Genomic DNA, 12,995 nt, shown 5'->3' on the forward strand with positions numbered 1-12,995 from the left:
GCTGTGATTTTGTTATAAGTCATAGAATGGTTTTGTTTGGGCTTAAATTAGCCATTCCATAATGCTGATGCTGCCTGTGCTCCCATGTAGCTATCTTTTTAAATGTCCGTTGCTTATATACAACTAGCACCTCATCACGTTCTGCAAATGTTATATCTTAGGAAACTGATTTTAAGTACAGAGAGTCCCCAGGTTAAGAACGCCTGGGTTACAGACCCATAGTTAAGAACGGAGCCTATTGTAACAAAATTCAAGTTAAACACACAATGGTTTGAGTTCATTACACAATACGACTTATACCGTATTACACAACAATACTGTTCTGGCTTACATACAAATTTGACTTAAGGATAGACCTTGGGAATGGAACTTGTTCTTAAACTGGGGACGATCCGTAGCGTGTGCCTTCAGAACTGAGTATCGGGAAACAACTTGCTGAATTTTGCAATACTTGAACAGGGATTTGAAGCAGGCGGCCTCCATGGCCCCTCTCCAGATACTCTTTGCACTTTCCAATATGAGTAATAGAGACAGCCCCACCTTTTGTTCTTGTAGGCCTGATTGGGAAGCTTCAGCTAAAAATCAACTGCAATGTTAACCTTTCTGACAACTCAGGTTATGCATCTGGCTCTTGGAGGCTGAGGCACTGGAGCTGTGCTTTCAGAGATATTGAAACTGGCATGGGACACTGACCAAGCCTGGCCAGTTCCTGCTTTTGGACATCTCATTTCAAGTGTGTCGATTCCCAGCCTCATGCCTTCCAGGTGCACTTGACTGCAATTCCCACAATTCTGGGTAGGAATTCTTAGGATTGCAGTCCAGTCTTTCTGAAGGAAAAGCTGAGCTAGAGATTGTGCAGCTCTGTGTGACTCTTTCCTCAAAGCCTTTTAAAACCAGCTTACTCTTATGCATATGCAGACTGGGCTTGGCTGGCTAGCTGAATGGGGTTTGATCTCATCCTGATATGGTGGAGTTTGTATTGGACAAACACCAGCAGTTTAAGTCCTATTTTCTTCAAGTTTTATTGAAGTCATCATAGTCTGCTTTGCAGGTAACATGAAGCCAATGTGGTAAACCACAAATAAGGAACATTGTGGCTGGAGCAATGTGTGAACTCAGCCAAGTGGAATCCTTGGGAAGATGTTACCTAGCCAGGTAACAAAACATCTGCAAGAAAACAATCAAGCTCAGAGAACCCCAAGGACTCCACAGTTCAGCTACATATATTCTCTTCTGTTGGTAACTCAGCCAAGGCTATATTAAGTAGGTGTTTTTTTTTTTAATCTGTTCAATTGTGTCCTATTTTCAGAGGCTTCCTGGACAAGTCCCTGCAGTTTTGTTGGCAAGGTTTTTCAGAAGTGGCTTGCCATTGCCTCCTTCCTAGGGCTGAGGGAAAATGATTGGCCCAAGGTCACCCAGCTGGCTTTGTGCCTAGGCGGAACTAGAACTCATGGTCTGCCAGTTTCTAGCCTGATGGCTTAACCATTGTACCAAACTGGCTGTCACATATAAATAGTATAAATAATTTAAATAGATACATAAGTTTACCAGGATCGATGCTACTGAAGGCTGTTGAGAGCTCGAGAAGAATCAACAAAGTCACCGGTGCTTTGTATTACCAAATCAAACATCATTCATCAGATGGATCAAAGCAGTCTCAATCCTGCATCTTATCCTGGAGCCAGGTTGAGATAGGTTAGAATCTCTGCTTCTTCCAGGAACACCTGAAGCTGAAAAGCCACAATTACTTTACCCAATTATGGAGGGTTAAAGGCTTTCCTATTGTCTACCTCTGAAAAAAAAGTACAGGTTTCTTACAATCTGGGTTCAATGGCTGTATGCAGGTACGTTCCAATTACCCACATTTTCTCATTGTCCTTCAGGGAAAAATAGATGTTTTCCTACCTATGTCTGGCAACTGGGAAAACCTGAAATATAAATTTCAGCTATTTGAGCACCAGAATGAGAAAGAGAGAATCTACAGCTTGATGTCATGAAGATATATTCAACTTGAACTTCCACAGCATAATAGGCAGATATAAATATGCTATATATACCATAATTGTTAGAACTGTCTAACAATTCTGGGAGTTGGTTGAAAACATGGAGAACACCATATCAAGAAAAGTTGTGATACAGCCTAGGCCATGTTCTGTTTTAAAAACAAATTCAAAGCATGGCTTGAATACTACCAGGTTTTTCCTCCGCCCCCCCTCCCTTTTTTCTGCTTTGTTTACAATTTTATTGGATGAAGTTCTGGGAAGTTGAAAATATATATCTAAACTTTATGAACAGTTTGACTTTTAAATCCTTCGGTGACACCCTTGCTCCAAATATCCTGTTTTCACAGGATGTGAGTGCAGTTATTTAAATGCCATTGTGTTCAAAGTACTTACTCCCAAATATGTGTGCATAGGACTTAAACTAAATTGTCAATATTTAAGATGCAAAATATTATCAGTGGATACCCAGGCTTTGCAGAATGATCTACCTTTTGTTCTTTAAATGCCTTTGCTATATCAGTACAAACCTTTAAAAACTGGACTGAGTAAACTATGGTTAAATTAACCTTGGCATGCAAGCACTGTTAATTTGGATTGTCAGGTTGTGTTTATTCCAGGGCTACCAGATCTGGTCTGCAGAACTCCAGGCAACATTAGGCAGCAGTACACGTAGTCCTTATTAAGCAACCATAATGGGGACTGGCAACTCAGTCATTAAGCAAAGCAGTCACTAAGTGAAACTGCAACTCTGCTTATTTCAGCTTTCCTTGGCTTTACAGACCTGCAAAGGTCATAAATGTGAGAATTGGCCATAAAGTTACTTTTTCATCACTGTTGTATCTGCAAATGGCTCCTAAATGAGGCAGTCGCTAAATGAGGACTACCTGTAGAGAGAGAAACCTGTCTGCATCTCTGGATCTTTTGCAGCCCAGATGCGGTAGCCCTAGGATGCACACATTCTAGCAGCTTTCTTCAACTGACCCTCCCAATGTCTTGGACTTCAAATCCCATTAATACCCACAGCCAAAACAGGGTGTGGAGGCTGCAGTCCAGCATCTTGGGAAGGCATCAGACCGAGAAAGGCTGGTGGTTTGGCTGGGAATGATGGAGTTTGTTATCCAGGATGTGTGGCAGTCATCAGGCAGCACTCCATCTGGGTCATTCCAGGGCACTTTTGTTGGATCGACCTTGTTATCTTTCTGTTCCTTCTGCTAGGATTAAACATATCCTCGTCTCCCCCTGCGCGGTGTTTACTTTCTTAAGAAAGCCACCTTTGCTCCCAGTTTCTATAGGCTGAAGGATGATTCAATCCGGAACTACAGACGCTCGCCCTAGGCTTTTAACTAAAGGCCAACAGAAATCCCATTTACATGGGTAATTTCCTCTCCCTTCGGTTAAATGTCACCAAGAGCTCCTGGCGAACCACCCCGCTCCTCCAGGTCTGCTGCCTTCAGCGCTTTATTTTGCTTCCGCCCCCCGCAGCAGGCGGGGTTTCAGCCGGAGCTGTATTCTTGTCGCTAAGCCATTGGCTGCAATTCACGCTCCTGCCGCCGGCAGGCCCAGGATTATTGGTCAGCCGGGAGAAACCGAACGGCAGGGCAGAACAGACCCGAGGGCCTTTCCCTCGGTGACGTAGCCGGGATTCCCCGCCCACATTCCACAGCTGGAGAGGGGGCCGAAGCGGCCGTGCGGCAGGGAGGGCGGGTCTCCGAGGACGGGGAGCGGCTCCTGGACTCTGATTGGGGGGCAGCCTTAGAAGCAGGTTCGCTCGGCTCTGGGGATTGGCCGGGGAGCGGGGTTCAGCCCGGGTAGAGTGGAGGCTGCGGGAGAAACTGCCTCTGTTGTCACTGTGAAGCCGAAGGCGGAGTGTGTGCGTGTGGGGGGGTTGTAGCGTCCCTTCCCTTCCCTTCCCTTCCTTTCCTTAGCCGCCAGTCTCTGCTGGTTCTCTCATAGGAGACAGTGACGCTTTGCCTCTCGAGTAGTGTTGTTGCGCTGCTTCCTTGAAGTTTTCAGTCTCCTTTTAAGCGGGGGTGGCCATTTCTGGGAGAGCCAGGAGCCGGGGGGCGGGAGTCTTGCTGGCAGACGTCGCCGTAGGGCTCGCGGCTCCTTATGGAACGAAGCTGCCTCCCGGGACGGTACTAAGGGGCCGCTGAGAGGGTCTCATCTGCTCCCTTCCCTGCCTCCCCCCCCCCCGTTTGCTTTTGCTGGGCCCCGACTGACTATGGAGGTGCTGGACGGTGGGGAGCAGAACCTCTTCCAATGGGATCGAAAGTTGAGTGAGCTGTCGGAACCGATGGACTCCGATGCCCTCCTCTACAACACGGTGAGAAACGCGCCCGTCGCCGAGCTGGGGTGTAGGAAGGCTGGGTGGTGAGCGGACGTTTTTTGGAGGGGCGATTTTTTTGTGGAAGGAAGAGCAACAAGTTCTCAGCTGCAGATGCCCGCCTTCAAAAAGTTCTCCTGCTGGTAGCAACCTTGGGGCGTTTGCTAGGAGCAGCCTGGCTGGCTGGCGATGGTAGGGATGAGACCGATACCCTTAAAGAGCATCGTGGTGGGGCCAGCTGATGCAAGAGGGCTCTTTTTTTGAAAATGAACGGATCTGGACTTGGCGTTTCCTTCTGGTGTTGCCTCCCCCCCCCCCCTTCCGGGGCCTGACATAAGCTTCCCTTTTGGGGGAATGGGTATTTTGAAATGCTCTGGGTGTTGGGGCACATCCTGGTTGGGCATTCCCGGATGCAAGAAGAGTTAGGCATTCTCAGAAGAGAGTTAAATATGGTGGAGAGCCTGGAGTTAGGAATTTCAGCAGGAGTGAAATAGTGCCTCTGACGCAAGGAGGAAATCAGCTGAATGTTTTGCTTCTCCAGAACTGTCTACACCAAAGGAAAGAGCAAAAAATAAACACTATCTCCAACAATTTTTGTTTCTTCAAAAGTGCCTGCTGAGTAACTTTGAATGCTCTTTTCCTTCCTGTTTTGCAAGTCAAGAGGTTCCTATTAAGTTGCCAGCGAGGAAAGAGGAGGCTGTGGGAGCTATAATAACGGTCTCTCGCTTGGGTAAGATTTTGGTGCTTTGAAAATGCAGGTCTGGCTTCCCACTTTCCCCGTCTTACTATCCCATCTGTCATTGCTATCATTACATGAGCCAGTTTGGAAGGGAGTGGAGGCCTAGGAATCCAAGAAATATTTATAGTGGTTTTGTAGGGGTAGTTCTGAAAGAAATGGTGGACCAAATGAGGATCAGCAATTTATGCCAGATGTTTGGCCTTTTATCCTTGGTTGAAAAAGGCCAATCAGTGGATTTAAAGAACTTTATCAGACTGTCCGGAAAGGACAGGGTAGATTTTTTTTTTTGGTTTGTTTTAATTTAAAAATTCCTAACATTGAACACTTGAATAAATCATTCTTTTTTCTACAAATTTTCTAATTTGTAGAAAATGTCAGAGGGCCGAGGGATTTGAAGTATGCAGAATAGATTTTCTGTATGATAAACACCAACATCACCTCCCCCCCAAAAATCCAAGTAAAGAATGCTGTCTCCACTTCAGGAGTGCATACTAGTAAAAACCAGACTGGGTTTACACATTGCCCTAAGCCTGGTTTCCTGAACTCTTCATTTACTGTCCAAGTCAAAGCCGTCTCACCCAGTACACTACAACATAAGCCATATGTTCCAAATCACAATGGTTGGGTTCAAATAATGTACTAAGTCAAAAATAAATAATGCTGTGGTTTACTGTGAAATGGGAACTGGGCAAATGGTACAGAATGGCTATACTTGCAAATTACATTAATATCTATTAAGATTTAGTAACACCTTGCCACCCGTCATCTTTCATGTACATGTTTCTATAATATTTGTCATCCTAAGCCAGCATGATCCATGATCATATTGATTGATGGTATGAGTTGTCAGGTACTAAATTAGGGAAGTCTAGTATATATCCTACCCATGTAGATTAAGTTTTTTTTTTTTAAACTCAGGGGTTAGGAGTTTGTGTCTCTTCAAATGCTGTTGAATGATAGCTCCTAGAATTCCTTCCAATGGCCATGGAATCTTTAGATTGCTCTGCCTCCCCTATTTACTGCACTGCGCACGTGTTTTTACCACCTGTTAGAATGACCAAGAAGACAACTCTTCCTGTGTACGTGTTAGATGCATATAGAAGGTCTTTAAACTGGATTCCTCTCCAATTTAAAGGATAGGCAATAGGTGATGGAAACACTTTCTGTGGAAACCCTTAAAAATGACTTCCTGTCAGACTAATGGTACTACTGTCAGTGATCAAACTATCTGACCTGAAATAACCAGGTTATTTCCAACTAGCAGGACTAAAGTTTATATCAGTAAGCCCCTATATGTAATCTGTTGTACAGAACTCTGTCGAGTCTGCAAGGAGAGGTTTCATGTGAAGAAAATATGCCAGTGCAGAAATAATAGAATTAAGGGAAGAAATTATTATTTTAAATTTATTGCCCACCCAACTCCAGCTTTAAATATTTTAAGATATAGGTTCCTTATGAACACAGTATTAGAACAAAATAAAAGAAATGGGTATAGAAATATAGTTGTCAGAGATAAAGATGTTAACATAGCCATCTCTCTCTATGGAAGGGTTATTTTTTTGTGTGAACCCTTTTGCATAATCTGAATCATAGAAGCTTATTATTTCTCATCATGGCTATTTGTCCTTAAATATCTTATTACTCCTGAAACAAAATATAAGTTTGAGTTGGCACTGATGGTAGTGTAATTCTAATATTTGTGTTACAACTTTTAATAGTTAATATAAGTATAAAGTATATTGTTCTCTGCTTTGATCACTTGAATTTTCTCATGCATTTTTTCAGTGTGTTTCTGGATGATTTGGGGATGGGGTTTGGTCTTTTGGCTGTGGGGTGGCAAGGGCATACTAACAAATTGTGTTAAGCCTCCCAATTGGTTGGAATGATTTTCAACAGGCATTGGAACTGAAGCCCACAAAAGGTAATTTTTACTTTTGGTAAATAGCTTAACAGACCTTATCCTCAAAATGCTCATTAGTGGAAGATAAATTTGATTATTAATTGCTAGTAATGAAAAATATTTCTGAGTGCTGGCAAGCAGTTTTACTTCGAGAAGAATTAAAAAAAACAGAATCCAAATATCATCAAAAATTTTAAACTTAGTACCCTTGTCCCTAATATCAACAAAAGTCTGTATAACCAAAATATTAATATTTTTAACACACATTTAGGCCTCTTCTACAACTTATCTTTGCTTCCTTTTCATATTTACAGTGATTATTCCATTTATGTTCTCCTTTAACCAATAAAGGGTTTTGGTGGCCTGTCAGAGACAGCGTATTAGTCACTCAGGTAGTTGTGTGTAACTGAATAATCTTCATGACTGGAAGGATTAGAATATGGTCCCTGAATTTCATCTCTGAATAACCACATCACACTGGTTTTCGGTTACAATCTGTAGAGAATGGGATGAACTCACAGATGTATGAATTGAGTTGCAAAACAAACAAATGCCCTGGTGATTTGACAGAAAAGCAAAAAAAAAAAAAAAGGGGGGACTCTTATTTGCCCCGAGTAATTAAAAAACAATAGACTGATTTTGCATTGAACTCCACCCAGATCCATCCAGGTTTGTGTGTTGGGGTTGAGAGCTGGTGTGGAACCCATAACTTTCAACTCCTTTCTTGAAAAGCTAAGAGTTGCATCTTTGAGCTGTTCTGTGAAGAATTCCATATGAATTCATTCCAAACCAATGCTAATTTTGAAATGCAATGGTGGAAGCCTCCTACTTTCAGAAGTCAGACTGTCTTCATTAGGTGTGGCTTCCAAATGTATTCAAGGGCAGCTGCAATGGGAATGCATTTTTCACAAGGCTGCAGAATTTCTGTCTTAAAAATAAAAAGGCCATCACACAAAATGGAATCGTTGAAAAGCTCCCTCATAGTTGGAAGGGGCACCATAATTATACACATACTTTGTATGTGTAAGATCTTGAGCCCAATACCTGGGATCCAAGAAAAGCAGATTGATTTCTTTTTCTTGGAATTTTGGAGAGCCAGATTAGCAATACGAACTGTTTTCCAGAGCACAGTATTTGAAGGGCACTATAAGTTGGGAGAAGTTGCACTATAAACCTGTCTTGCATCTTGCAATCTAATATGGGGCCCAGAGGAAGGAGAGGAAGGGTTAAATTGGAAAGGAATATGTTGTGATTTGAAATGTGTTTGTGCTATGTTACAGGGTGTATTAAAACCTATGTGGTTCTGCTAAAGGGTTTGTGAGAATGATGACTTCTCAGGATGGATTTGAAGGAAATAAAAGCTGGGGGAGGAATGAAGAGTGTTGAGTCTCTTGAGAGAAGAGGAGCTTTGAATGGTAAATGATGATGAAGCTAGTTGATTTTAGATCATGAGTTAGAATATGCCAATAGGTAAGAGCAGAACAATATGGAGATGTAAAGGCAGAGATCTGTACTGGATCCAGTAATGGTTGGATAATTAGGGATAAGGGCTAGGTGTCCACTTGAACATTATATAAGATTATCAAGCAATGAATTGATCCAGTATTTGCTCGTGGATAGCATCATATGCAAAGGTTACTAACAATTGTGAATACTTTTACAAAGTTACGCATTTGTGTAGTCTCAGCCAATGGCTTTGTTACACTAAGTTTCAAACTGGATTTGCCTAGCATAATAACAGTAGTATAGCATGGTATATAATCAGGACTTACAGTTTATTCAATAAACTAGTTAAATAGGTCATGACCCATATGAACACAGTTCCAGTCTTTAGTTCAGGGTGGTTCTCCTAATACAGTATTCAGAACTATAGTATCCTGCATCTTTGTTTACTTTGTCTACCCAGGCTTCCTTTTCTGGAAGTTCAGTGCATTTAGAGTCAACAAGTTTCCACCTCGACTTTAGCTGATGTCCAAGTATCAGTGGGTCCTGTATCTTTCACTTATGAATAGGCACTCTGTCTTCTCAGCAGCTGTACATATTTCCATGTATATGAAAGATAATTTGAAGAGCCTTTGCTAGATACCTTATATCTCTTGACAAGTGAATCAGAGGGGGGGAAAAAAAGGTAACTGAACCAGTTCCCTCCCTTGCTCCTGTGTTTTGAGTCAAATTTTTGGTACCAGTATGAAAAAGTTGTGTTGTACTTAAGAAATAGTTGTTGCAGTTTGTTTGAAAAGACATTGGCTCTAAGCCAGATAAATTAGTCATAAATGAATCCTGTTGAAACCAGAAGAACCAAGTTCCAGCTAACACCGTTTTATTCACTGCTAACTACAGCTGTATTTAGCTGTTCCTTGAAATACATAAGACAGCTTTTTCCAGGTACATTGAATTATGATTCCCAAAACTTCCATTTAGCATAGCTAGACCCTCATTGGGTTTATAGGAGTTGTAGATCAGTACATCTACAGAGTGCCAGGTGGGAAGAAAGCTGATCTAATTCAAGGCTGTATTATTCTTAGATATGAGCCAGCATAGTTCAGTATATAAACCATCTGTCCATTTTCGCCCAATCCATCATTGTCATTGGTATTTGCCTGGGTTAGTTCCAGAATTAGTCCTAGAAAATCTGGATCTTATCCAATAACAATAGGTGTCCAGGGGATTATGAAGAACACTATAGTTGTGTGCAATATGCAGATGTCTATACACCAAATTATGCAGTCTATTGGTGTTCATGCACTAGTATTCATGTTTATTTGCCAACAGTATTCCTCCATGGCTTACCGTGTATAAGCAAGGATTGTCTGAAAAGCAGTTTCAGTTAAGGCATTATGTATGGAGGTCATTGCTGAGATGGTGCCCCACTGGACAAATGCAAGGCTTTGGAGTTATGTATTTCTTTATGCATTTTTTAAAAAATAGAGGGGAGATTACTAATACTGTGGGTGGGGGGTTTTCCCACTCTTCTGATGTACAGACAGGTTTTGGCAAGCAGTAATAACAAAGGCTACCACCTTGTCAACTTCCACTACGCTTTGAATTTCTGTACCTCCGCCTTGAAATAGCAGCTGATGTTAGCAAGTATAAAGCATCTTTTTTATATTGCAGTCTCTGCCATTAAGAAAGGCATCTGTTCATTGGAGGAGATGAATCCAGGTGTAGAAGTTAAGATGCCACTTAGCAAATGGAAGAGACCAAAAGACGATGTGTAGCCCACCCTTTTTCTACCTAGTGTGGTCCAGTTTTGTTGGGAATTCTGAATGGTGACTGAGTGTTCAGTGCTTGGGTATCACAGCCTTTAACACTGCATGCTTTTAGCCTTCCTGACCTTTCTGTAGATTCTTACTCTGCGCTGATATGCGTGAAAAAGATTTTCTAAAATAACATAAGATTGCAATTCTTTATATGTCCATTTAGATGCTTAAACTGAGTGAGCTTTACTCCCAAGGAAGTGTATTTAGAGTACAACAGCAATATATTTTTTTTAAAGAGATACACTATACAAAGATTTTCCTTTTATTGACTCTATGCACAGTGCTTGTGTCAATACTCAGGTCTTCTCAATTGTCCTAAGGCAAACTTACTCATCTCTCTTACAATGTTTGAGTTACTATGCTTAGGTTAGGGCAACAGTTCTGACTTGAGTGTTCTTGGTTACAGATTTCATGTGCTATGTATGTCTTGTTAGTGGGCAGACATCACTAACTGTTTGTATAATTTTAAATGCAGAGTCCTACAAGGTAGAATTAAGATTTTGCATTTAAAATACTTCAAGATTTTTATGGTAAGGCAGAAAAAAGAAAGAAAGATATGCTGTACTGTATGTGTTGATTTGTTCCAAATGTCTTAACTTAGAACCTAATCTGATGATTCCAACTTGTAGTCCACTGGTGATCTCTACAATTATCTAGAAAGATAATATAATGTTCATCAGCTTTCCCATTAGATAAATGCTGCTGTAAATATACTGGGATAAACATATTAATATAGAAGTTTGACTCCCATCAACGATAGAGTATGGCTTGTTTGTGTAGTAACCTTCCAAAGCTTGTGTTGATGATGTAGTGGTCTCCACAAAGGAGAGCAGAGAATCCATCTACGTTCAATCTCATCATGTACTCCATTTTAAGACTTTGATTATGCGGCATTCGTAATTCCCTCCTCAACTCAGGCTTCTTCTCCCACGTGATTTGGAGGTCTTGAAAACTTGTTTGCAGTTTTGTGCATAATTGCTTGATCCTTATGAAAGTATTTCCTCATCATGAATTTTGGAACTTATCTGTTAAGGTGAATATGATAGAGCTGATTCTGAATAGCTTCTTGCCCATTTTATTTTCGAATTCTCCATTGCCATGAAGGTAGGCTCCTTACACTTTGTTGAAACTGTTATAGTGAAATGGATTACATCTGTTTCTGCAATACGTAACTTTTTCTCCTTGCCTTCTCTTCACTAGTTGTTATATGGTTAAAATATTTCTTGGCAAATAGTCACGTTTAACATCTTGAATAGCAGATTTTTGAAGAACTAGAGATCCTTCTGTTGAGCAATCCTCTCAGTTTATACTTGGGCAAGCAATCTAGGTTATGGCTTTGATTTTTTTTTTTTTAAATACCTGAGTTGTGTGTTGAGAGTTTGTGTCTATAACTTTAAAGTCATTTTTGGGCATCTAGATGGGCTAAGGTGATAAACCTTGTGGTTTTTCTTCTTTGTGTATGAGTAACATAAATTCTATATACTCAGATGGAGCTGAAGATAATCTAATTCTAGTTTAATGACTTCTCTTTTCAGTTATGAGTTTTCCTCTGCTGTTTTCAAGGTGTTTACCTACAATTGCTCAGTATAATAAACTGAAGAACATTATTTCTTCTACATACTGGAAATTGTCAAGTATGCTACCATCTGAGATAATACTAACTTACCTATATTTATGTTACCATACATTGCTTTATTTGAGGTGGATTTCTATTAAAAATCATGTGAGTTGTAGTTGGACAAAAATGTAGAATTCTCTTAATCTAAAAGGATAGCTAAGGACAAGGAAAGATTAATTTAAGCCAGTTACAGATTTCTGGTATGGACACACCCCATGGGTTCACAAAGTTAGTTAATATGAAAAAGTTACACCCTTTTTTATTCCTGCTTATTTCAGTAAAATAAACAAGCAACTTGTCTTTATATCTTGGTATCTTTTGTGATGTTGATCCTGTGTGGTACTACTGTATCTGGCTAACCAATGTCAGCATATTGATTTGAATGGAAACATTAATTTTTTATTGCATAAAAGCATGAACAAAAATACAAAAATCAAAACTAAAAACTAAAAACCAAAAAATAGGATGAACCTAATTAGCAACTTGTAAATATGAAAGTATTACTGTAGAATTTATATCAAATATTTTGTCCATGCTACATTTTTAAAAAGTTAACCCTTTTCTTAAGCACAGCTGGTTTTCTGTCCAGGTATCATGAGCTATGAAATGCTCTAAACCAGCCTTCTCCAACCTGGTGTCTTCCAGGTATATTGCTGATTTGAAATTCTGGAAGAAGAAGAATGTGATGGCAAACCATTGCCATATTGCTGTCAAGATACTTACTTGAGCAAGTCCATAAAGTCACTCCAAACCAAGCTTTTACTTTTTAATTATGGTAATTTGGGGCTACGTGCTTTCTCAGGTTGGGCTCATAAAATATTGATTGGTTGGTTGATTGATTTTCACTAAGATTTCACAGTCATGGATCTCTAAATATCTTACAGATTACAATACCACACAGTAATTGATAAAAGAAAAATATAGTGATATCGAAATATATATCAGGACGCTAGGAGCCCATCTAGCATCCTAAAACAACTGAGTCAGGGTATCTAGAAGAGGCCCTCTTGCACTTATGAACTACTTATAGGTTAGACAGTCATCTTCCTATACTTGATGTCTCATCACATATGAAAGTTTGGCAGAAATGTGTGATATGCAATTTCCCTGTAGCAGTTAACCATTTTTAATCAGTCTTGTGCTTAATTGTGA

General features: G+C 40.4%; 1 protein-coding gene across 3 annotated transcripts in view; it reads left to right on the plus strand.

Moving 5' to 3' along the window:
- Window positions 1-3,697: 3,697 nt before the first annotated feature.
- CREB3L2 (cAMP responsive element binding protein 3 like 2) overlaps window positions 3,698-12,995 on the plus strand; it is a 64,461-nt gene continuing 55,163 nt past the window's right edge. Inside the window, exon 1 of one of the 3 annotated variants that reach the window (XM_088141154.1) lies at window positions 3,698-3,765. Coding sequence is in view for 2 of the 3 variants with exons in the window: in XM_088141152.1 (XP_087997278.1) it covers window positions 4,225-4,326 (102 nt within the window). In the remaining variant the exon portion in view is untranslated. The other 2 variants (XM_088141152.1, XM_088141153.1) reach the window with 2 other exon arrangements.

Source organism: Python bivittatus, unplaced genomic scaffold (assembly GCF_059951505.1).
Source record: "Python bivittatus isolate LINGU-HERP-01145 unplaced genomic scaffold, Pbiv_v1 ctg000330_np1212, whole genome shotgun sequence".
Classification (NCBI taxonomy): domain Eukaryota; kingdom Metazoa; phylum Chordata; class Lepidosauria; order Squamata; family Pythonidae; genus Python; species Python bivittatus.